General features: G+C 40.5%; 1 protein-coding gene across 3 annotated transcripts in view; it reads right to left on the bottom strand.

Annotated features, from left to right (window-relative positions):
- The window catches only part of ACVR2B (activin A receptor type 2B), a 476,102-nt gene that overhangs the window by 26,634 nt on the left and 424,704 nt on the right, over positions 1-24,764 (bottom strand). For all 3 annotated transcript variants that reach the window (XM_029588414.1, XM_029588416.1, XM_029588415.1), the window contains one exon: positions 15,447-15,561. In XM_029588414.1, coding sequence (XP_029444274.1) covers positions 15,447-15,561 — 115 coding nt within the window. The remainder of the gene's footprint in view (positions 1-15,446; positions 15,562-24,764) is intronic.

Consider the following 24,764-nt stretch of genomic DNA (forward strand, 5'->3'; position numbering starts at 1 on the left):
ATATCCAGCATAGCTCTCTGCTTCAACGGCAGGGGGAATGAAGAAAAGTGGATCTATATACAGACAACAACCAATAAGGACTGAATTACATAGTTTGGGTAAACAAATAAGCATGGGTATAGCTTGCTTATTGTGGCGGTTACTACCCCTAACTAATTAAGCTAGATATTTCACTTAGATGCAGTTCCAACACTGCTCTCTACATTAATGGTGGGGGTGTAAGTGAAATAGAACTGAAAGTTTGCTAAGAGCCAAGAGAAACAGATAAGTATGAGAAAAAAAAAAATGCGAAGCTTGCTGGGCAGACTGGATGGGCCGTTTGGTCTTCTTCTGCCATCATTTCTATGTTTCTATCACTGCAATGACATCCATTCACTTAAGATTCCTGCACAGAATTAAAGCTGACCTCAGCTTCCCCTTGTGATCCAGAAGCTGATGTCAATTTATAGAATATAATGCTGAATTTTCCTAATAGTTGCATTGACTACATATGCATTAAAACAAGCATTTTATCTATTCAGCGATGTTAACTGACACACTTTTTATTCGGAGGCAAATAATTTGCAATTATCTTCTTTCTTCTACTAAATGTGACCCTTATATTAATTTACTTTAATAGATGAAGACACTCTTGCCCCAAAACTTCCCTCTTATGAGCTTTTGACATTAGTATGTAGGAATATACTAAGAAAATAGTCAAAATTAAGAAAGGCTATCAAAATGGTGGAGAATCTGCACTACAAACAAAGAGGGCAATATTCAAAGCCCTCTCTTTGCTTGTCTGTAACAGGTGTTCTCCAAACACAGCAGGTTAAATAGGCCTAGGCCACGAAAGTGAGTGATTTCATCTGATGGCACCGAGATGGAAAAGCTCTCAGCTCAGAAAGACCAAGGTGGTCTTTTTGAGGATGCACAAGCCTTCACTGTGCCAAATCTACTCAATCTTTTTAACATTCAATGCTAAAGGTGAGGAAGGTGGGATTATATGGCTGATTTGTCCTATCTACAGAGGACATATTACAGGTGAGCAATTTTTCTTTCTCTGTGAGCAAACAAGAAAAGAATCAGCCACACAAGTGGGGACTCCTAAGCTGAGGTTGCTTGGAAATCTTTCTTATAGTAGCTAGGGGCTGAAGGAAATTAGTTAAATAAGCTTTTTAAGAATGATTGACCAAAATTTCTATTTTGACATAAGGCATTTTCTAAGCAATAATGAGCAGTAAAGTTATGGATGGAAGACCAGGTGGCTGTTCCACACATCTTCTATGGCAGCAGAGTGAAGATATGCTAAGAAAGTTGCCATAACTTTGACTTGACTTGACTACATTATTCTGAAGATGCTGCCCTGACTGATTATAGCAGGAACAAATATAATCAGAGATACAAGTTGAAACAGTTCTCTTTGTAACAGAAGCCATGCTTTACTGGAGTAGAATGTGGGCATTCTGATGATTAATGGTGTTGCAGATAGATCTATGACCAGTATGCCAAAGAACTGGAAAAGGTCATATGGTACTCCTTTGTCCAATGATCATTTGTGTGTCTGCAACTGGTGACTTAATTTGTCTGCTGATTTTCTTTCCCTGGCAGATAGTACAGAGAAGAATATTTTCGGAAATTGCTCATTTTCAAATCTTTGCTTCCTGACAAAGGTTGAAAAATCTAGTCACTCCGGTTTGCTGATTTAGAACATGGCCACTTGGCTGTCTGACTGACGTAAGACTACTTTGTTCTGTAATCAGAACAGCTCTGTAATGGCTCTCAATTCTAGATGGTCTGTATGAAGCAATTTTACTATTGGCAGCCAGCTCCTTGAGAACATAAGTATTTGAAATGAGCTTCCTAACATAGACTGAAAGTATCTGTGATTACTGTTTTCTGAAATGAAAGTTGGTGAAAATGAACCTCTGCGTAAATTAGAAGGATTCAACCATCACATCAGAGAATGTATAAGCATGGTGGATATTTGCATCTTGTGAGATAGTGATTGGAAATGCTGGTTCCACTGGAATTTTAAATGACATGAAACTGGTCAAATTGAACGAGGGGGGTGACATGGACTATTGCTGCCATGTGACTCAACATCTGCATAAACAGATGAACCACGATTTGTCTTCATTTGGAGAGCATCAGATTATGCTTATCAAGACATTTGCTCTTTGTTGCAGAAGAAATGTGTTGTGTGCAGATAAGCTCCTATAAAGTCTATTACTTGAAGGAAGTGTTCCCTCTAAGGATTGAGTTGCTGTGTTCAAAAAGTTTTGGTTACATTAACCTGTGAGCATTACTTTTTTGATGCTCACAGCAATCCAAGCCTTAGAGGGTAAGTCCATTCCTTAAAATAATTGCTTAATCTACTAATATAAATTACAATAAAATGTATTTATGAACTGCATGCAAGTGAAATTAATAAAGAGCAAACTTTGGTTACAACAGAAATGAAGAAGAGATGACCATAATGCCATAAAAGCCAATGAAAAGTACCATCATTTTTTTACAGCAAGAATTAAAGTTACATAAGAACTGGACATTTAAAATACAGACAGACCTTCACCAATACAGAATTGAAAAATCATAAAGTATAAACAGAAACGTGCCAACAAAAACTGAACTGGAAACCACAACAAACCCAACAGCAGTGCAACAATGGAAAAACAAACATCATTCCTCACAAAACATCAAGCAATAAAATCAAAAGATATAAAATAACATTTATATTTTTTTAAACTTTTTATTTATACCTTTTCAAAATTTGCTTACAAGAATCATTGTTTAGCTATACCGATATATTGCTGGATTATAAGGAATATGCTCACAGGAATAGCATCTGTTAAGTAATGATTTATCTGTCTAAGAACACAAAAAAATGGCAGGCACTAAATAGATTTTCATTTATAAATTAGCCCGAGCGGTGAGATAGGACCGATATGTGAATAAAATTGTCTACAATCTATTCTTTACTCCTTAGTGTGATTCTTTCTATAAACTGCAATTTCTTTTTTTTATATGTACTGGTTGATAAAGTACTCGTTTTCAATTGGTGCATGGAGATTCAATAAGGATAAATGACGACCATCAGAGTTATTTCTGATGGACCTTAATACCATAAAAGTAATTTCTTGTGGTGTGCTTTTCAATGGAATTAATCACAATTTCCAACTTAGAGCACAGCTAACATGCCTTCAACGATATATGTTGTGTTGTGTGAGTTCAGGTTTCCTATAATTTCTTAAAAGTATATATTATAGTCTCGGTTCACAATTATGGCTGCCACAGGGTTTATTTATTTTCTAATACTAGATGTTTTATTTTCTCAAATAGGCTGCACAATTTATACTGTTTAAGGATATAATTAAAGTTGACACGATCCGAATTAATTTGTAGATATTATGCAACATTAAATGCATTGTTTGCAGTCTTAAAATATTGTATTAATGTAGCATTACTCTTCAAATGCTTCAAAACGCCGCAGCAAGAATCCTCACCAACATGCGCAGAAAAGACCATATTAAGAACCTCCACTGGCTCCCAATATGCTGTAGAATCCTCCACAAGAGCCTCTCTATTATTCATAAAACCCTGCACAACCAATGGCTAGATGACTCCTTGCATTGAACAGACCGACCAGAACTGCATATAAAGGATCCCTCTACATTCCCCCCCCTAAACTCACCCATCTCATAGCCACAAAAGAATGGGCTCTGTCTATAGCAGGACCATCCTTATGGAATTCAATGCCCCCTGACCTACGCCAAGAACACTGTACCCAGACCTTTAAGAAAAAAACTAAAAACTTGGCTATTCTCACAAGCCTTTTCATAACTACGCCATTGCTACCCCTCGCCTTTCATTATAGTGCTTAACCCTCCCCACCCCAACTAAGGATGCCACACCATGATTAGGGTCTACCCATAACCTTCCCTTCACACCCCCCTCCCCCCCTTATTTTCCCCCCTAACCCTTATTCCATAATCCACTAGCTTACTTTTTTACAGCTTATTTAGTTCTTAAGTATATACCTCTAATTTTAAATACTTTGGTTCTATTGCTTGACTCTTTTCTATTCCTTGTACATCCAAGTTCCAGTTCTCCCTCGTTCCATGAAATTTCTAATTCCGTTTTCCAAAAATGTAATTGTTTCTCCTGTTCAATGTAAACCAATGTGATATTCCTATGAATGTCGGTATAGAAAAGTGTTAACTAAATAAATATTGGTATCATTAGTTTTTGCTCAATTAGCTTAATTGGTGGAAATCGTGCAACACACAAATTGAAGTAACTGAATTCCTTCTTATAAAAAATAAAGACTGATGAAGAATTAGAGTTAATATTGCTTTTGAATATTAATTTTTCACCTCCATTTCTCTATAGAACCATAAATTAAGGAATTCACATAGTCTGAGTAAAGAAAGCTGTCCATATAATTAAATTTCCACTAAAGGTATTATCTTTATATCAATTACACAATCTATCTACCAACAAAAATTAAGGATACAACAATTTTCCCCTTCTCCTTTTTTCCTCTTTTTTTCCTTTCCTTCTAAGTTCTTACTGAATTAATATTGGTATACATTATGAATTTATTGCACGCATAAGATTGTTCGTTATCCTCTCCATTTATGCTCATAGTTGTTTTCCTTTTGATATGTTCCATTCTCACTCATAAATGAGACTTTCATGTTCTATTTTCAAAAAAATTATTTTGTTTTTAAATTTTACTTCTGAACAGTTAATTAAGGTTTGTTTTAAATATGAGTGATATTTAAATGTTTGTATAGGGTTTAATTTTTTATTAAATATTACGAATGTATACAATTGTGATTTATATATATATTTTTTGTAGCCCCTGATGCAGCCCATATTGTAGGCAAAACTTGGCCAGAGTCGGGCGATCTGGATTATTTATGCTTGAATTGTTCAAATTTTGATCTCCTTAATAAATATACCCCTACAACTAAGAACTGGTCTATGTTGTTTATCTGCTTCCTGGCTTTTATAGCCCGTCTTCTGTACTGTTTTCTCTTTCTCACACACACACTCTCTAACACATACATTCTCTCACACACTCTCTCATATACATGCCCATGTTCTCACACACACTCCCTTCTCTCTAACATACATAGGCTTTCTCTCCCTCACACACATATTGGACTGGATTTTCAAAAGGTTACGCGCGTCGGGCCTATTTTCAAAAGGCCCGGCGATGCGCGTAAAGCCCTGGGATGCGTGTAAGTCCTGGGGCTTGCAAAAAAGGGGCGGGGAAGGGGCGAGGTGGGGCAGGGTCAGAGGCTCCCGGCACTGCGGCCATTTGCTGCTGTGCCGGGGATCGTGCACCAGCTGTCAGCAGGCGCGCGCAACTTACTTCAGCCGCAGGGCGGCCTGAGAGGGAACGGGGGAAGGCAGCCTGGCTCGCGCAAGGTGCACAATTGTGCACCCCCTTGCGTGCACCAACCCCCGATTTTATAACATGCATGTTATAAAATCGGGCATACATGTGTGCTTTCCAGGTAGTGCGTGCACATGTACGCCGGAGCGTACGTCTGAATATCTACCCCATTATTTATATGTTCCTGTAAGACCCTATATTTGACACACAGACTCTCACAGGCTCACATGCATTCAAACCTACAGGCTCACACACACATATTCATAAACATGCACACAGGTTTTCTCACACACACTTTTTCATAAACATGCACACAGGCTCACACATACATATGCACACAGGCTCAAATGCTCACAGACACATACACACATGGCTCTCACACACTCATACATACATACATATGTACACAGGCTCTCTCTCACATAATCGACACACACACTCTCAGGGCCTCCCTCATCTTCTAGCCATAGTGAAATGAGCTCCACTGAGGCCCCTTGTTTCCTCTTTTTTTTCTGGCTGTGGTGAGTTGAGCACCACCGCAGTCCCTCTGCCTCTTCATTTCTTCGAGCCATGGTGATATAAGCCTCATTGTGGCACCTCCCGACCTCTTCCTATTTTCAGGCCGTGGTGACATGAACTGCACCGCAGCTCCTCCTGGCAAATTAATGATGAATCCTAGGGTCTGAAAAGTTTCCATCATATAAAATGTGGAGGAGTAGGCCTACAGACAGGTTTGCCCTACTATGAGCAAGTCCACTAGGAAGTGAAAAACAAATACATTGTGCAGCCTTAGATGAGCAACAACTACTGCAAGGCATTTCACGAAGGCTCTGGGAGCTGATGAGAGGAGGAACTTGATAGCTTGGAGAAGAGACGGCTGAGGGGAGACATGATAGAGGTCTTTAAGATCATGAGATGTCTTGAACTAGTAGATGTGAATCGGTTATTTACACTTTCGGATAATAGAAGGACTAGGGGGCATTCCATGAAGTTAGAAAGTATTTATTTATTTATACATACAACTTTTCTATAGCGTTATACAGAAGACAAGCTTCTACCTCCACTGTTTACATGCTAATAATATAAATAAAAATAAAAATATTGAATTAGAATAAAAATTACATAAACCATTCAATAAAAATAAAATACAACTAAAAGATATCTAAATTCGTTACTTAAGTAGCACATTTAAGACTAAATGGAGAAAATTATTTTTCACTCAATGCATAATTAAGCTCTGGAATTTGTTGCCAGAGGATGTGGTTAGTGCAGTTAGTGTAGCTGCGTTTAAAAAAGGTTTGGATAAGTTCTTGGAGGAGAAGTCCATTAACTGCTATTAATCAAGTTTACTTAGGGAATAGCCACTGCTATTAATTGCATCAGCAGCATGGGATCTTCTTGGTGTTTGGGTAATTGCCAGGTTCTTGTGGCCTGGTTTGGCCTCTCTTGGAAACAGGATGCTGGGCTTGATGGACCCTTGTTCTGACCCAGCATGGCAATTTCTTATGTTCTTATTAACAGTGATTGCGCCCTATGGTGAAATGTAGAAATTTCCTGTAATTTTTGTAAGCATCCTTGAGATCTAAGGTAGCTAACAGTCGTTCATTTGCAGTTGAGGGAGAATGATACTTAAGGAGTTCATCTTACAGAAGGCAAGGGATTACTACCCTTAACCAATAAGCCTTGCTGCTTTTGACACTCTCCACTTTGTTGGCAATGGAGGTGGGGGTGGTGGAAGAGGAATCTGATTCAGACAACAACACGGTCCCTGACTTTTACAGTCTGAGGTATGCAGACATAAGTGAAAAAAGCACAGGACTGCTTCTAAGGCCAAGTCCATAAGTAAAACATGCCAGCGTAGTCTGAATTTGCAAGAAGGCTCATCACTCAGTAAAAATGTTGCGGACAGTAAATTCTTTATGGGTTATCATAAGGCTTGGGAATAACTGCACGGAGCAGCAGTTGCTACCCTTAAGAGAAATATGGGGGTAACCTGCACGGCAGATCCTACCATAAGAAGCTTGCTGGGCAGTCTGGATGGTCCATTTGGTCCTTTTCTGCCGTCATTACTATGAGATACTTGTTGAGGTTTCTGAGGTCCAAGATGAGACAAAATCCTTTTATCATTTTGGAATTAGGAAGCACTTGAGTAGAAACCTATGTTCTTTTTAATGTGATGGAACAGGTTCTTCAGCACTGGCTGAGGGGAGGGTTGATAGCTCCTACTGTAGAAGTGTGAATTGATCTGCAACTAGAGTGCCACCCCCATGGAAGAATACCTGGAGGGAGAAGATTTTAAATATAAAAACAGTACCTTTGCTGTATGGTCTTTAATATGCAATGATCTGTTGTAATCAAAGACAGTGAGGGAATGAAATGTTGGTGTCTTTTTGCCCACTAGAACAATGCCCAAGGCTAACTGGATATTCTGTTTGATAGTGTAGTCAAAATTCTGGTTTGGTTTAGACTGAGAGAGCTGCAAATATTTGGTTTTACACAGACACATTGCCTGAGCTGCTGCTGATGCTGAGATCACTGGAAATGGTAGGTTGATATCTCTTCCTGGAATTGAAGTACTGCCTTTTGAAGTACTGATAAAGTAAGTAAAGTAGTACAATGATTTTTAATAAGATATGCTGTTTCTTTCACCTTATTCTCCAAAGAGATCATCAGAAAGATTTTCATATACATCCTCACAGAGCCCTGAAGCTCGAGGTCAAGCTAATCTTCTTGCTCCAGTGGTTACTGGCTGATGTGCAGGAAGAAGTGTCATATGCCTCATAGGCTGATCTGATGAGGTGCTTACCACATTCTTCACTTTGTGGAGAGTTGGCGTGGAAATGTTACTTAATCTCTGATGAAAGCTGTTCAGTCACATCTTGGTAGTTTTTGTAGACACATGCTGCACCATGCACAACTGATATGCAGCTATTCTGAAACTTAGCACAGCTGATTGGAACACTCTTTTTCTGTGCTATCCAACAAGGCAGACTTTATTTATATTTTTTTAATATTTTGCAGCTTCCAAAAACAATTCTGTTCAGTGCAGATTCTGTTAAAACATTTACAATATCAGAAAATGCAAATACATAACAATGACAAAACATTTAAAACATGGCAGCAATACAAATTAAAATCCCTAAAATCTTAAAATCATAAAAATGATCAATTTGCCTGGAGGAGATTTAGAACGAGCTTTAGATCTTTTTCAACACTAGAAACTAATAGTGGTTAAAAGTACAACTATAAAAATACAAGAATAACCACTATAAGTTGAATACATAAGTGAAGTTTAAAAGGAGATCATCATCCCCAAATAATATAGGAAGATGTGTCAACTTTTAATTTATGGCTCTTTTTTTTTTTTAATTATCAGTCTCCATAAATAATGTTTGTAATTTTTATCATGTTTAATTCTACATATAAACTATATTACATATAGTTTTGAGAGTCTTTCAATCTTATCACCTGACAGTGTTCACGTTCTGCCTCAGGAGTATACAATATGATGGTGGATGTAAAAATGCCATAAGTATACCCCTAAGGCAGGTCTTGCCTAGTCTGATAGTAGGCTGCTTTTCCATTATTGATTCCAAAATGGAAGATATCTGCTCTAATTACGAAAGAGGTGGCATATCAGTAAAAAATTTTTTTTACAAATTCTAAGTACATCCTTTTCACAATGGGATAGTGGTCCAGCTGCAGTAAACACTGTGATTCAGTAACCAAAATCAATATTGGGGAGTTTTAATCTTGCTTTGATTTTTTTCTGCGCTAAAACTGGCGTTCCCATGTCAAAAAGGCACCTGTACAGAAGAAGGCACCGGAATGTTGTTTGCAGATGGCACTGATAACTTTTCCGCGCGTGCAGGTTTTAAAATTTACCCATAAGTGCAGAGAAAGCAGGTACAATCTCTGTGGGTAATTTTTCCAGGGAACTAAGCAAAAGCCTGTGTGGACTTTTGCTTCAGTGACTGGTGTAAATCCCATTGAAAAAGTACCTACAGGCAATTTTGTCTTTTAACCCCCCCCCCCCAATGAAGTGAGACTACAAAAGCTCCGAAAGACAAGGGAGTTATGAGAGAGACAAAATATTTCAAAGGTAAAAATAGTTAGGGCTGCCAATTACTGGATAAAACCAATAACCCCCAGTAAATCTCCCCCCAACCCCATCCATGATGAGAAAATTGGCACCACTGTTTTTAATTAATAAACCCTGGAAGTTGACCTCTCACGTGTTGGCTAAACGTAAACCGAAACTCAGGAAACGCCTCTAATCAGTGTTTACAGCTGATCCTGCTGCTCCGGGCACTAAACCACACTGCTCTCACTCAGTTCCTATATTTGTGCACCAACTTGAATCAAAAGTGCAGGAGCAGCTAACTCTAGGAGATTTGGGGATAGTGGCATACAGTCAGGGCCTCAAGTATTCACAGGCCGATACAGTTAAGCCCACTGTTTAACCCGCGGTTGGACGCGTGCATTGGACATGTGTCCATTACCCTTTATACGATAATGGGTCGATTTTAAAAAAGGTGCACGCGAGGAAAACGGGGGTTGTGTGCGCATGGCCCAGCCGCGCTCATAACTCCCATCACGCGCACAAGAGCCAGGCCTCTTCCAAGGGGCGGTCTGGGGGGGGGGGGGGGGAGGGGACGGGATGGGACAGAGAGGGCCAGGTCGGGACTGCACCATTCATCGCTATCCCGGACCCTCGCTGCTGGCGCGCGCAACTTACTTCAGGTTGGGCCCTGAAGTTGGAAGACAAAAGCAAAAAAAAAGGGAAAAGGTAAGATTTATGGGTTAGGGAAAGGAGGTTAGGATAGGGGGTAAGGAAGTTCCAGTCAGCTCCAATTAAGGAGCGGACTGGGAGGGACCTGGGAAAGGCCAGGATGCATCGGCGCGCAAAATTGGTAAAACTCTACCCCTCCTTGCGCATGCGGATTACCAAATCTGGCGCATGCATGTGCGCGGCCCAACGATTTTATAATATGCGCGCGCCAACAGGCGCATATTATAAAATCGCTGCGTCCACGTGTGTGTGCCGGGATGCGCGTGCGCAGCTTTCAAAATCTACCCTAAGGGGTTTAGCGCATTAAAACGTGCATCCAAATTCCCCCAAAACTAATAGCGCTCATAACATGCAAATTGCATGTTGATAAGGCTATTAGTCGTTCGCCCCAGATACAGAACAAAAAAATGTGCTCCCGATCCGCACATTTTATGCTCAGAAGTTAATGCCTGCCCAAGAGCAGGCATTGAGCAGTCCGAAAAAGTGCTTTCCTGTACTGCTTTCCTGTACTTCCTCTGACATAATATCATGGCGATATTAAGTCGGAGGAACCAAACAGTAAAATACATAAATAAATACATAATTTAAAAAGAAGTGGTCCGTGGGTGAGGTTAGGAAAATTAATGCTCAATTTTATGAGCATCCGTTTCCCCTAACTTGTGCACAGTCACAGGTTAGGGAAACGGATGCTCGTAAAATTGAGCGTTCATTTTCCAAACCTGCTGACAGCCACCTGCCCTGGGCTTGACCTGCTAAGGAGGCGCTAGGGGCGCACTATTGTCCCTAGCGCCTTCTTTTTAGCGCGACCCCCTCATTTAAATACACTATCACATGCCCACGAGAGGTAGCTGGGCGCATATTAGGAAAGCACTCAACACTGAGCACCCGTTTTCCATGCGATTTACTGTTTCGGCCTGTCGGTGAATCTCCAAAAGTTTCATTTCCAAACGCAGAAATTCCCAAACAGTATGCCATGCCCTTGGCAGAACCCCAGATGTCCTGCAGCAGTAATGAGAAAATTGTGACTGCAGTCAGAAAGAAAAAGGGAATGGGCCAGAGTTGCTGTGGCATGCAGCAATATCTTTCTGTCTTTCTTTACAGCTGCCCTCTAGGGTATCCCCTTCCCAGCTGGCCTGTCAGCAAGCAAGGATTCTGATCTGCTGTTGCCTCTGCTTCTGCAAGCTTCCTTCTGAAATGGGACTTGCACTGGGCTAGTGGATCTCATGAGACTCTGGGACCCCACATAGTTCCAACTTCAAAGGAAAGCCAGTAGATGAGGAGGAGGCAGCAGCAGGTAAGAAATACTGTGGGCATGGTTTAGTGCCATCAGCTTTCTCCTGCAGCCAGAGGCGATCCTGGGGGAGGGAATGATGATTTTCCTGTGATGGGGAAAGGGGAAGCGGGAAGGGCAGGTGAGGGGGTGTGAAGGTGGGAAATGAAGGAGATGATACCCGGAAGTGTGGGGGGAAGTAAGGGTAATGATTCCGGGGGGGGGGGGGGGGGGGAGAGAGAGAATGAAAGCAAATAATGCCAGGGGGTTGGAGGAGATAAGTGAAGGCAATGACGTTGGAGGGAGGGAAGATACACGGAACAGTGAGCGAATACTGGGAGGGGAGAGACCCAGAAGGAAAGGGTAGAGGGAGGACAGATTGAGAGGATAAAACTGGGAGAGAGGATGAATGACAGGGGATGTAGCCTGAGGTGACGCAGAGGATTAAGAGATGGAGGGCTTTAGAAGGGACAGTGAGTAAAAGATGAAGAGGTGGGAAAGGGGTCGGACTGACTGAGGGAGAGGCCTGGGAATTATTGGCAGAGGGTGGTGGGAAGAGGGGAGCTGACCGTATAATGCCAACTGCAATTGTGCCAGTTGTCACACCAGAGGGCCTGGGCGGAAGAGCATGTGCAGACCTGTGGTCGTGGGGTAGAGGCTGCAATGCATGAAGCAGCATCCTCTGGGGTAGAATGAGGGGGGGAGATGCAGTGTGGTGGGATGGTGGTGCAGGACAGAGGAAGCATCTGAAGGATGAGAAACGTTACAGGATAGTGGTGTAGTGGGGTCTTGTGTGGAGAAGGACTCAAGGAATGGTCTGCAGTGCAGAAGCCAAAGTTTAATAGTCATTAAGTAGTGCTGCGGAACATATCTGGAGGGCCATTTACTGTTACTAATCACCATACTTCTAAGTAGCTTACAGGTGATATTTTTAAAATCCCGGCACGTGCCAAAACCAGGAGATATGCGCGTACAAGTTGGGCTGGCGAGCGCCGAGCGGATTTTAAAAGCTGCCCGAGTATGCGCATACTTGCTGCTACAGGCAAAAATGAAAATTTCCAAAAAGGGGCAGTACATGGGCATGGTCCGGGCAGAGCATAGGCCGGTCCTAGATTTCACATTGCAATTAACGGGTAAAATACTTACGTGCACAGGCGCGCGCGCCAGGGACCCCCCGCCACGCAACTTTACTTCTGTTACTAAACTAGGGGGGTTTGGAAGTCCTATCCCTTACCTGGGTGAAAAATGGTGTTGGCGTGCTTGTCTATTACTTACACAGTAGAAGATTCATTTGCTCGCATAGGCACAGAGCAACTTAAAATTGCGCACACGTGCGTACGATCAGGCTATTTTATAACGTGCGCGCATACGTGCACCTATGTTATAAAATGGTCACATTCCTGGGCACAGGCAGACTAATGCGCACCCCTGTTTAAAAGTTACTGTCCATGTGTGCTGAAGAGGAGCAGAAGATGGAGGAATATCAGGCAGCTGACTGCAGGGACTCAAGTTCCCGAGCCCAGAGAGGAAAACATGACCTAATAGCCAGGGACAATGCTGGTGTGGTGCTGGGGTGAAGGGATTGTGAACTATGCTAATTTTAGGAAAAAACATTAAAATCTGGCTTTTTGATCAAGCTTTTAGTATTTAACAGTTAGAGTTTTTATATTTTAGTGACTGAATTATTTTTATTTTATGTTTATTATTTGTATATTTATACTGCTGAAAACTTTGTTATTTATAAATTTATAGTTAAGTAAACCCTTTTGATTTATCTGGTGAAAGGTGTTTTATATATATAAACAAATTACACTAAAGCTGAGGCTGGGAAGAATTGAGCATAGTGAAGACTACTTTCAATTCATCTATGAACTATCCTAGAATTCATATTGACAAGCACCTATTTTTTTGTACTCTGTAAAAACACCTAATTGAAAAATAAATACCTTTATTTACATCTTTTAAACACCTAGAAGTCCATATTCATAAGCATTTAGCTGGATAACACAGACGTTATCCAGTTAAATGAAAATCTGGGCACTTATCTAGCTAAATTCTAGACGGATAAGTCAGCAGACTAGAATTTAGTGGATAAGTTAGGATGTTTAAGGGGTGTAAATGGGAGGAGTTAGCCAGATAAATGAGGGGGTTAGCTGGATAAATTATCAAAATGCACTAAGGCTTTTTCGCATGCATTAAGGGCTTATCGCATGCGAACACGTCTTTAACGCATGTGATAGCACCATATCGTATGGTGCGATGCAAATTTGAAAAAGAGGAGGAGTGGGCTGGGTTAGCCAGTCTGCAAAGTGGTATTGCACAGACTTAACGTTGATTTTTTCATTAGCGTTAAGCTGTGTGATAGCTTGCGTTATGGTTTTATTGCATAGTCTCCTGAAAGGCCTGTTTTAGGAGAGAGAGAGAGAGAGAGCGTGAGAGAGAGACTAGCCATAATGTGTTTGCCCTAGATAGCTATTTGTATCCCTGTGGTACGCCCACCTAGTAACTCGAGGTGAGGTTTAGGTATTAGTGTAGGGGGTTAGGGGCTACTTTGACATTCAACGTGAGACGTACAAACAGAACAGTGGTCTCTTGTGGAGATTTGATGGCCTTCGGAGAGAGGATAACTCACCCAAAGATGAGATTTGGCCAATGTTCTCTCAACCTAGTTTGATGTTACCCACGTAGAGAGTCCATAAAACTAGGTTGAGAGAACAATGGCCAAATCTCATCTTTGGGTAAGTTTCCTCACTCCGAAGGCCATCAAATCTCCACAAGAGACCACTGTTCTGTTCGTACGTCTCACGTTGAATGTCAAAGTGGCCCCTAACCCCCTACACTAATACCTAGACCTCATCTCGAGTTACTAGGTGGGCCTACCATAGGGATACAAATACCTATCTAGGGAGAAGACATTATGGCTAGGCTAGGCTCTCTCTCTCTCTCTCCCCTTCCCCCCCCCCCCCCATTATCAATGGTCCCCCAGTGGTTGAATGCAGGAAATACATCAGGTCTGGCACTTATTGCAAAGTCTGAAAAGGTTATCGCAATTTGCACTAACTTAGCTCTTCGCATAGGTAATTAGCACAAATTGCGATAAACTGAATATTAGCATAAACCACGCCCCTTTTGCTATCGCATGCGATATCGCATTTTGATAAATCCAGGCCTAAGTTTGGCTGGTCTGTAGACCTGTCCTAAAGTTAGCCAGGTAAACTTATCCGGCTAATTTTAAGGTAACAGGATATATTTAGCAGTGTGGCCATGCCGTTAAATATATGAGCTAAGTTAGCCAGATAAATTTATCTGGCTAACTAGCTGAGCTGCACAATGGCTAAATATGGACCTTCTAATATCAGAAGCCCTGCATATGATATACAGGGAGGTAAGTTTTTTTGGTTTGAGAGGAAGTTTGGCTGACTCAAAATTAACTTAAGGAAATATTTCTTCACAAAGAAGTTCATGGAACAGCCTATCACCACCTACTAGAGATAGGTGGCATTAAAAAACAAATCAAAACAACCATGGGACAAGAATAAAGGATCCCTAACAGTGGGAAAGAGAAGGTAAGATTAAGTAAGGCTTGCAGTATTACAAAAGAGTGAAAAATGTGCATGTAGAGATAGACTGTTTCTCTTCTTACCACAGTAAGTATCGTGACACATTTGCAAAGATGAATTTCCCAATCAATTTAAAAACCAAAAATACTGGCAAGTGTAGACCATCAATTAAATTGAGCAGGGGAATAGAAAGGTATTGCTGATGCAGATTCCATCTGTAAATGTCTTAACGCAGCACACAGAGCTGCGTCAGCTCACAAATGGCACAGCCCTTCAGAGCTATTATTTAAATTCATCTGTGCTTGAAGGCATGGCAAGTAAAATCTCTGAAGTCTTAAAGAGCTAAGAAAACATATATATAATATATATACACACACACACACACGCTTGTACTGACCAACATGCCAGGCAGCACTTCAGAGCAGAAAGAACTGTTACCTGCCCATGTGTATCTCCCGGGGGCTTTCCAGGCTCAAACCGTACAGCTAAGCCAAAATCTCCTAGAACTGCTGTCAAGTCATTCTTCAGCAAGATGTTTTTACTCTTAAAATCCCTGCAGAATGAAGGAGAACAGCAAGGTCAATATGTAATATACCACGTGCTCCAAGTTCTGATTTCTCATTACTCTGCAAGGAAGACGCACAGAACAACTTGTTACACTGGTACACTTGTTACACATCCATGAGAGCCGAGTATATCCTCTCTCTCCAGATACTGTTAGGGATGTGCTATCATTTCATTAAGTGCATGCTAAATTTTTAAGTATACCGCTTTAGTGTGCGTTTAACATGTGTATGAAATCTGTTCATGCATGTTAACAAAAAAAAAATGCACTAAAATGAAATGACATAAAAATAAAGCTAAAAAAATGGGAACAAAATGAAAATTGGTTACACTCCCCTAGGCACCATATCCATTCTTGCCAGGCTTCAGTATCCTTAATTTTAGGTCTAATTTTACTTTAGCACTAGTTTGCTTAACACAAGGAGAGTGGGGGGGGGGGGGGGGGGCAGATGAATTTAGGATGTATGAATAACTGGTAACAGTAAGGAAATAACAGTAAAGTTGCTGGCACATAATTCATTTGGTCCTCTAGTCTGCCCAACTTCACCTGCTTACTTTTATTAAAACCAAATTTTGAATCCATTAAAACAGTAGTGGACTGTTAGGAACTGCAGGAGGATCTTGAGAGACTAGGAGACTGGATTTCTAAATGGCAGATACAATTTAATATGGACAATTGTGAAGTAATGCACTTAGGGAAAAATAATCCCATCTATAGGTACACAATGCTGGCTTCCTTGTTAGGAGTCACCATCCAGGAAAAGGAACCTGAAATCCTTGTGGACAAAACCTTGAAATCTTCGGTTCAGTGTGCGGCGGCAGTCAAATAGGCAAATAGAATATTAGGAATTTTTTGGAAAGGAATAGAGAATAAAACTGAGAATATCATAATGCCTTTGTACAGATGTATGGTGTGACCATATCTTGAGTATTGTGTGCAGTTCTGGTTGCCTCACCTCATAAAATATATAGCAGACATAGAAAAGGCACAGAGAAGAGTAACAAAAATGATAAAGAGGATAGAAAATCTCCATTATGGAAAAAGGCTAAATAGAAGATACTGAGAGGGGATATGATTGAGATTTATAAACTCATGAGTTGGGTGGAATTGATAAATAGGAAACGGTTATTTACCTTTTCAAACAACACTAGAGGAAGAGGACATGCAATGAAGCTAGCAACCAGCACATTTAAAACAAATTGTAGGAAGTATTTTTTCACTCAATACACAATAAAGCTATGGAATTAGTTGCCAGAGGATGTTCAAGGCAATTGAAGAGGGGGGTTCAAAAGATGAGTTGACAAGTTCCTGAAGGAAAAGTCTGTAGTTATTAGCTATATAGACTTGGGAAAGCCAGCACTTATCCCTGGGAGTGAGATCCAAGTTCTGTCGGGTACTTGGACTGACCCAGCATGGCACTTACGTTCTTAATCTAGCTCTGGCTATCATCCTCCCTTGCAGTAAGGAGTTCTACCAGCTATCAGCTGTAGAAGCTTAAGTATGCACAAGATTGCTCCAGAGTTCTTTTTGCCATTAGCTGTAGTTTAGCAATCCTGCTGCCCATTCTAGGTAACCTGTCACCTCCACCCATTACAACTGATAGATTGCCAAAATACTGCCTTTGTTCTGCTTCACCACTTCTTTAAAAACAATCAAGAGCCAAGCTCTGTCGCTAAACAATTGAATAAACTTTTCAATGGGTAATGTATGTTTTGCAAGTGATTTTAAATAAAGTAAATACCTACACAAAATAGAAAAGTTTTGTTTGTTGATGTGATTTATAAAAAATATTTAATGGAGTCAGAGAAAGGTTTCATACTGAGTGTAGGTGCCCTGCACCTCTGTAAGGTGAACATATAATCATCAACCTTCCTCCTCCTCCTCGATTGATTTTTAACAATATTTTTTTTTAAAAAAGATTTTTTTATATATGCTTGTGTTATCCCTGAAAACACCTACAGGATTCTTCCGTGGCAATGTAATTTTTAAATGCAATGCTGCAAACTATTTACTCAGTGCTACTCAACGAGAATGTTAATAAAGGGTATAAAAACAGACTTCCCCGTTTGTGGTTGGTGTGTCCATCTTCTTCTGTGTTATCCCAACATGTTTCAGACAGAAATGCCTTTCCTCAGGGGGTTCGATGTTTCCCAAGACCAACTTCACGGAGTCTGCAACCCTCTTCTCAACGGTTTCTCCTGAGCTCAATGTGTTGTGCCCCAAAGCGATCTTCCTCTCTGGACCGCCCGGGCGGGTTGCAGACTCCGTAAAGTTGGTCTTGGGAAACATCGAACCCCCTGAGGAAAGGCATTTCTGTCTGAAACATGTTGGGATAACACAGAAGAAGATGGACACACCAACCACAAACGGGGAAGTCTGTTTTTATACCCTTTATTAACATTCTCGTTGAGTAGCACTGAGTAAATAGTTTGCAGCATTGCATTTAAAAATTACATTGCCACGGAAGAATCCTGTAGGTGTTTTCAGGGATAACACAAGCATATATAAAAAAATCTTTTTTAAAAAAAATTATTGTTAAAAATCAATCGAGGAGGAGGAGGAAGGTTGATGATTATATGTTCACCTTACAGAGGTGCAGGGCACCTACACTCAGTATGAAACCTTTCTCTGACTCCATTAAATATTTTTTATAAATCACATCAACAAACAAAACTTTTCTATTTTGTGTAGGTATTTACTTTATTTAAAATCACTTGCAAAACATACATTACCCATTGAAAAGTTTATTCAATTGTTTAGCGACAGAGCTTGGCTTTGATTAATAGCAGTTCGCTACTTCGGTGTATTTTTGGATATTCATTGGTCTGTCACCACTTCTTTAGCCATACTGCCAAGCTTCGTCTCCTCATTCTTTAGGACCACTACCATTCTAGGTAGACGGCATAGGCAGTTCCATGTCCAATCCAAGAACCAGGCTCCTGACCCAATCTCCACCATATTTTTAACCCTACCTCTCCCACTATAACCATTTCAAGCATGCCTGACTTCTGTCACGTTGTTGGATACTTCCACTTCTGAAGTTATGCTATTCCAAGCATTCATCACTCTCTCAGCAAAGTAGTATTTCTACTAAGTCTTCCCCTGGTTCACTTTGTGAATACTTGTTAATAAGTATCTTCTTCTATGGAAAATGCTGTCTTCTGTACTTTATTGAAGTGTGCAATATATGTCAACATTTCTTTTATATCCTTCTCCCCACTTCCTTTCTTTCCTCCAAAGTGTATATTTGGAGTTCCTTGATATTCTTTGTAGGACTAGTGTTGTAGGCCATGTACCATTTTGGTAGTCACCCTCTGAAATGCCTCCAACTTTTCAATGTACTTGCCTATGTATGGACAAAGTACACCAGGTGGGATTTTACTAGTGACCTGTACAAAGTCAAAATTGCCACCCTTATAAACCCAAGCATCCCATTAGCCTTCTCTGCTGCTTTATCACACTGACTGGCAACCTTCAGTCATCTGAGATAATTACCTCTAAGCTCCTTTCCTGGTTGGTTGTTGCCAGTGCATGCTTTCTTTAAAAAAAAAAAAAGACTAATGGATATTTGTGCTTCAAATACATGATTTTACATAGCAGCATAGTTTCCAAGCCTTTGACCATTCTAGTTAATTTTCATATTTTACACTCCCAGTATATACATTTTTGTGTTATCTGCAAACAAACATTCAAAGTGTTTCTGCAAACCTTCTACAATATCACTAATAAATATGTTGAAAAGTACTGGTCCAAACACCAAGCCCTGAGGCACTGCTCTGGCAATTTAACTGCTACCAGAGTTGACTCCATTGGCCACCACTTTGACTTCCTCCGTTTTATTAGCTCTTCAACCAGTTAGTAACTTCAGTCCAACTTCCACACATCCGTGCTTTCATTTAAAAATGTTTTTGAAATGAAACAAACAAAATGAAAGAGAAAATAATAAATCAGCAATATCTACAATACCTCTCTGAACTACTACTCTGGTCATTTCATAAAAAAATTTGAACAAGTTTGGCAAGATCTCCTTCTTGTGAAACCATGTTGTCACGGTTAAGTTTTATTCTGTGCTATCCTTTTCTTCAGCAGTTTTTCAATAACTTTACCCACCACCAGTTTTGTGAGTTTTTGGTGAAATAACATTCAGGATAGTCGAGGGTGAACTGGGTGGAAGTCAGGAGTTAAGGGTGATGATGAGGGGTGGAATGAGACTGTAGGGAATTTGTAAGTTAAAAAGGATAGAATGGAAATAAGAGTTTGACAGGGTAGGTATCCTTGAACTACAGAATGTGTTGCGAAATTGTAAAGTCACCACATGTGAGTTGGACCCCTGCCCTTCGTTTCTGATTAGTTCATTGCCCGAAGAATTGCTATCTAGATTGCAGTTGTTGGTTAATGTGTCCGTGGAGGAGGGCAATTTGCTAGGGGTGTTGAAACAGTCTGTGATGACTCCTATTTTAAAATGGGCTTTGCTGGATAAATCCAGCTGTGCTAGTTATCACCCTATTTCTAATTGCCCTTTTCTAGCTAAGGTATTGGAGAAGGTAGTGTGCTCACAGTTGTTTAGTTATTTGAAGCAATGAAGGGGTTTGATAGGTGTCAGTCTGGGTTTAGAAAGGGTTACGGCACGGAGTCAGTGATAGCATCAACGCAAGATGAGACATTGAAGTACAGAGGCAGGTGAGTGCCTGTGGTCATGATATTGCTGGATTTGTCAAGTGCTTTTGACTTGGTAGACCATGGTTTGTTTTTGGAACGATGTAAAGTTAAGTTTAGGTGGTTATCCTCTTTTCTGATGGGACGATGCTACGTGGTACATGTGAGGGGGGGGGGGTTCTCATCAAAACTATATAGATTAGATTGTGGCGTTCCGCAGGGATCCCCTTGTCTCCTCTGTTTAATCTCTTCCTCCAGCTATTAGGTTCACTTATTCAAGATGAGGGGTTTGAAGAGTTTATTTATGCTGATGATGTGGGGTTATTGTTTTCAGTGGAGGATTCACTGATTAGAATTAATGGAGGGTTAAAAAAAATTTGGAGCGGTTTGATTCTCAAAAGCTTTTTGTGAATGTTGATAAAACAGAATGGTTGTGTAGGGAGGGAGGCAGCTCTTAAGGAATTAGTTTGAGGATAGGGGACGTATTTATTGCAAGAATCAGAAAGTGAGGAATTTGAGGGTGTTAACAGATGATGCTCTGACTATGGATTTTCATATCTCTTCGATGATTCAGAGAGTTTTGTTTTGACAGACAATTGAGGAGACTAAACATTTTTAGAGGCTCCAGTCTTCAGATTGGTGGTTCAGGCATTAGTTTTCCCAGTACTAGATTATTGTAATATTGTATTGGTGGGTCTTCCTAAAAAAAAGCTTACAACATTTACAGGTAGTGCAAAACATGGTAGCACGTTTGATTTTTGATCTTCCACGTAGGGCGAGTGTGACAACTTTATTAAGATGCCTTCATTGGTTACCTATTGAAAAGCAGGCTTAGTTTTTGGGTACTTGCCAGGTTCTTATGGCCTGGATTGGCCACTGTTGAAAACAGGATACTGGGCTTGATGGACCCTTGGTCTGACCCAGTATGGCATGTTCTTATGTTCTTAAGCTAATGACCCTGATATATAAGCCCTTAAATGGAGGGGGTGTGGATTATCTACAAGTAAAGATTAAGAGTTATGTCCCTACTCGTAATCTAAGCTCAAAATCAGCAGCTTTGGCTTTGGTTCCATCTAGAGAGGACATTTGTAAAGTATCAAACAGGAAAAGAATGTTCTCAGTCGGTGGTCCTGATTTGTGGGACTCAGCACCATTGAAGGTGAGGGTGGAACAGAATTATCTTAATTTTAGGAAAAGGTAAAGGCCTGGCTTTTTCCATCATAACCTGGGCAAATTCTAAATCAAGAATGGCAAAGAAAGACTGTCCTGGAAGTGTATAGATCAGGGCTATTAATGTATTATGTTATTTTATTGTGTTTTTATTAGTTTATAGATATGTTTACATTGATTGTATTTTTATTGTTTTAATTGTAAACTGCTCTGGCCAGATTAGTATCTGATGTGTGGTATATAAGAAATGAGAAAAAAATAAATACCAAAGTTAAACTGACAGGCTAGTATTTAATCTTACCAGTTTCTGGAGATAAGCTGAACAGAGCTGTTGGGAAGGAGTCAGCATTTCATTGAGCCCTTTCAGTATTTGGGGTATACTCCATCAAGTTTCAATGCCTTATATATTTTCAATTTGTTTAAGTATTTTAAATGCATCATCTTCTGTTGATGTGAAACCATTTCACAATTTTTGTCATTGTATCCTGCCTTAAACCCCTTTTTCTTTTTTTGCAGACATCAAGCAAAATGACCTTCAAATTCTGTCTTTTTTGAAAATCAAAAGAACATTTAAATATTTAAATAGTCAGAATTTGTTAAAGCAGCAATATCTCCAACGTGTGACAAAATTCCAATTATACTGAATGATGGTAACTACCAATGGCATTTTTCAATACAAGTGCTAGGCATTATATTTCTCCATCAACAATTGGGAGCAAACTGATAGTCGGTTCTTTGCACTAACATGTGAGAGACCTGGTGTGACACTGCCTCGGGATCCTGTTCCCAGGACTGCATAGACCTAGCAGTGCTGCTGAAATTTTACTCACAGTTCTTTGGCTAGTGGATCGCTAGACCAAACATTGTTGTTCTCACGTTGACCTCTAGTGCTCACAAAGAAAGGAAGACTACATGGGAGTGCTAGGTCTTCAAGGCTGGCAGCACCTGGGCTACAGGGGATTTAACCCCCAGTACCAACTAAGCCTGAGGTGCATGGATAGTTTTTTGTGCTGTTGTAATTCTGTCTTTACTACAGATTTAGTGAGTGGTTCAGTGAACACGTGGAATAAAAATGGTGTGTGTGAAGCAGCTGGCTAAGGAAATGACACTTGTGCAGTAGAGCAGCAACTTCCTCTGAGGAAAAAATGGAGCATGCCTGCAAATGATCTTTGAAGGCGCCTCTATTCAGAAAGAAACTATACGAGGTCCCAAAATAAAATCTGGAAGATTTTTTTTTTTTTTTTTGTAAGAGCATCCCACTTGATGTAAACTGTTAGTCAATACTATATTTTTGTTTCTCTTATTTTTATGGACTGATCCTGCATCAATTTTCAATAAATTTACTTTTGTTTGTACAGCTAAACTCTGGTCTGGCAATTACTTTGAGGAGTGGCTGTGCTTGCTGGCAGAGCACTGGAGAGCAGAAGAGGGACACAAGAAATCCTGAGGTAGGGCTTTGAAGTTTGCCTTCCCCCCTCCCCCCATATCCAACACAAGCCCTTTGTAATCCACCTTTGCGTATCCCTCCCATTTCTATGTCTTATGTACGAAGAGACTGTGAGTTATGGACCCATGAAGTTTCCCGGGAGGGGCACACCTGAATGCTCTCTTTCCCACTGGGGTTTGGTATAATCAGGCACAGGACCCACCCAGTCTAATCTCCAACAGGCTGATACAGTACAGAGCGCACTGTTAACCCGCGTTTGGACACGCGTTTTTGACGCGCTAGCTTTACCCCTTATTCAGTAAGGGGTAATAGCAAGTCGAAAACGTGCGTACAACCCATCCCCCCCCAAAACTAATAGCGCCCGCAACATGCAAATGCATGTTGATGGCCCTATTAGTTATTCCGGCGTGATTCAGTAAGTAAAATGTGCAGCCAAGCCGCACATTTTACTTTCACAAATTAGCGCCTATCCAAAGGTAGGTGTTAATTTCTGCCAGCACTGGGAAAGTGCACTGGGAAAGTGCACAGAAAAGCAGTAAAAACTGCTTTTCTGTACACTCTCAGACTTAATATCACGGTGATATTGTCAGAGGTCCCAAAAGTTAAAAATAATTAAAAATAAAAAAATTTAAAATCAGCCCGCGGCTTGAAAACCAGATGCTCAATTTTGCCGGCGTCCGGTTTCCGAACCCGTGGCTGTTAGCGGGTTTGAGAACTAACACCGGCAAAATTGAGTGTTGGCTGTCAAACTCGCTGACAGCCGCCGCTCTGGCTAAAAAAAGAGGCGCTAGGGAACCGCTAGTGTCCCTAGCGCCTCTTTTTACCGCGGGCCCTAATTTGAAATTTTTTTTTACTGAATTGCGCTCGTCCGTTCTCCCCCGACTTTTACTGTATCGGCCTGCTAGTCAGTAGGATAGAAAACAGGGATAAAATTTAGGGACACATCCAAGGAGAATAAAGTGTAATGCTACAAAATGTACTTAACATTTAATTTTATTTTTCTGCTTTTTTTCTGGATACATTACTGCCAGAAAAGAATATTTCAACATCAGTGAGTTCACTTCGTAATTGAGCAGCACCAAATGTGTGGATTAAAATGGCTACAATATAAAACTTAAAAAAAACCTATATGATTTAATGAAACTTCATATATTAAAACTTTAAACATAAATATTTACAAATACTAATCCCCCCCTTTTTTTTAATTCTTTCTTCAACAGGAGCAAAACATGCTCAAGTCTTCACCCAGCAGGTCCTGAGAGAGGACTTCAGAGGTCACTGCGAGCAATCTATACCTCAGACTCCACCCCTTGCAGCAGAAGAGGACCATTAGGTTGTGCCTGATGACATGTGTACCTCAAAGCTCCTTACTATAAATTTACTACAGATTTTATAAAGAAGGAATTTAATTCAAAACAAAAGTCAATAGGGTGGGAACTAGGTAGTTATAATTAGATCAACTGTAGTGTTTTGAGGGTTATTGATAGACAAAAAATAAATCAGTAGATAAAAGTACTTTAAATTAGCTTTATATCCTTACTTCCTTAAAAATTTTAACTCGATAAATCAACAAAATTATGATGAAGGTAGTAGTCCGGCAGCGAGAGGGAGACTTTCCAGTCTTTTGCACTGAGTGCCACATGTATGATTACCTCCCAGCTGGTAAGAGGTTGTGTGTATGCGCTAGGTGCAAAGAGCTTGACTCCTCAGAGAACAAATCCAATCTCTGGAGGCTAGAGTGGCAGACCTGGAGGAGACAGAGAGGTATATAGAGGAGACCATCAAAAACATAGTAGAGAAGTCCCACCTCCAATCTGGCAGCTCCTGTACTGCGTTGGAGGAGAAAGGTCACCTGGAAGGAGAGCAACACCATGGTGAGGCAGGAAGCAACCCTGTATCTAGGACCTGCCCCTCAAGG

This window comes from Rhinatrema bivittatum, chromosome 2 (genome assembly GCF_901001135.1).
Source record: "Rhinatrema bivittatum chromosome 2, aRhiBiv1.1, whole genome shotgun sequence".
Classification (NCBI taxonomy): Eukaryota; Metazoa; Chordata; class Amphibia; order Gymnophiona; family Rhinatrematidae; genus Rhinatrema; species Rhinatrema bivittatum.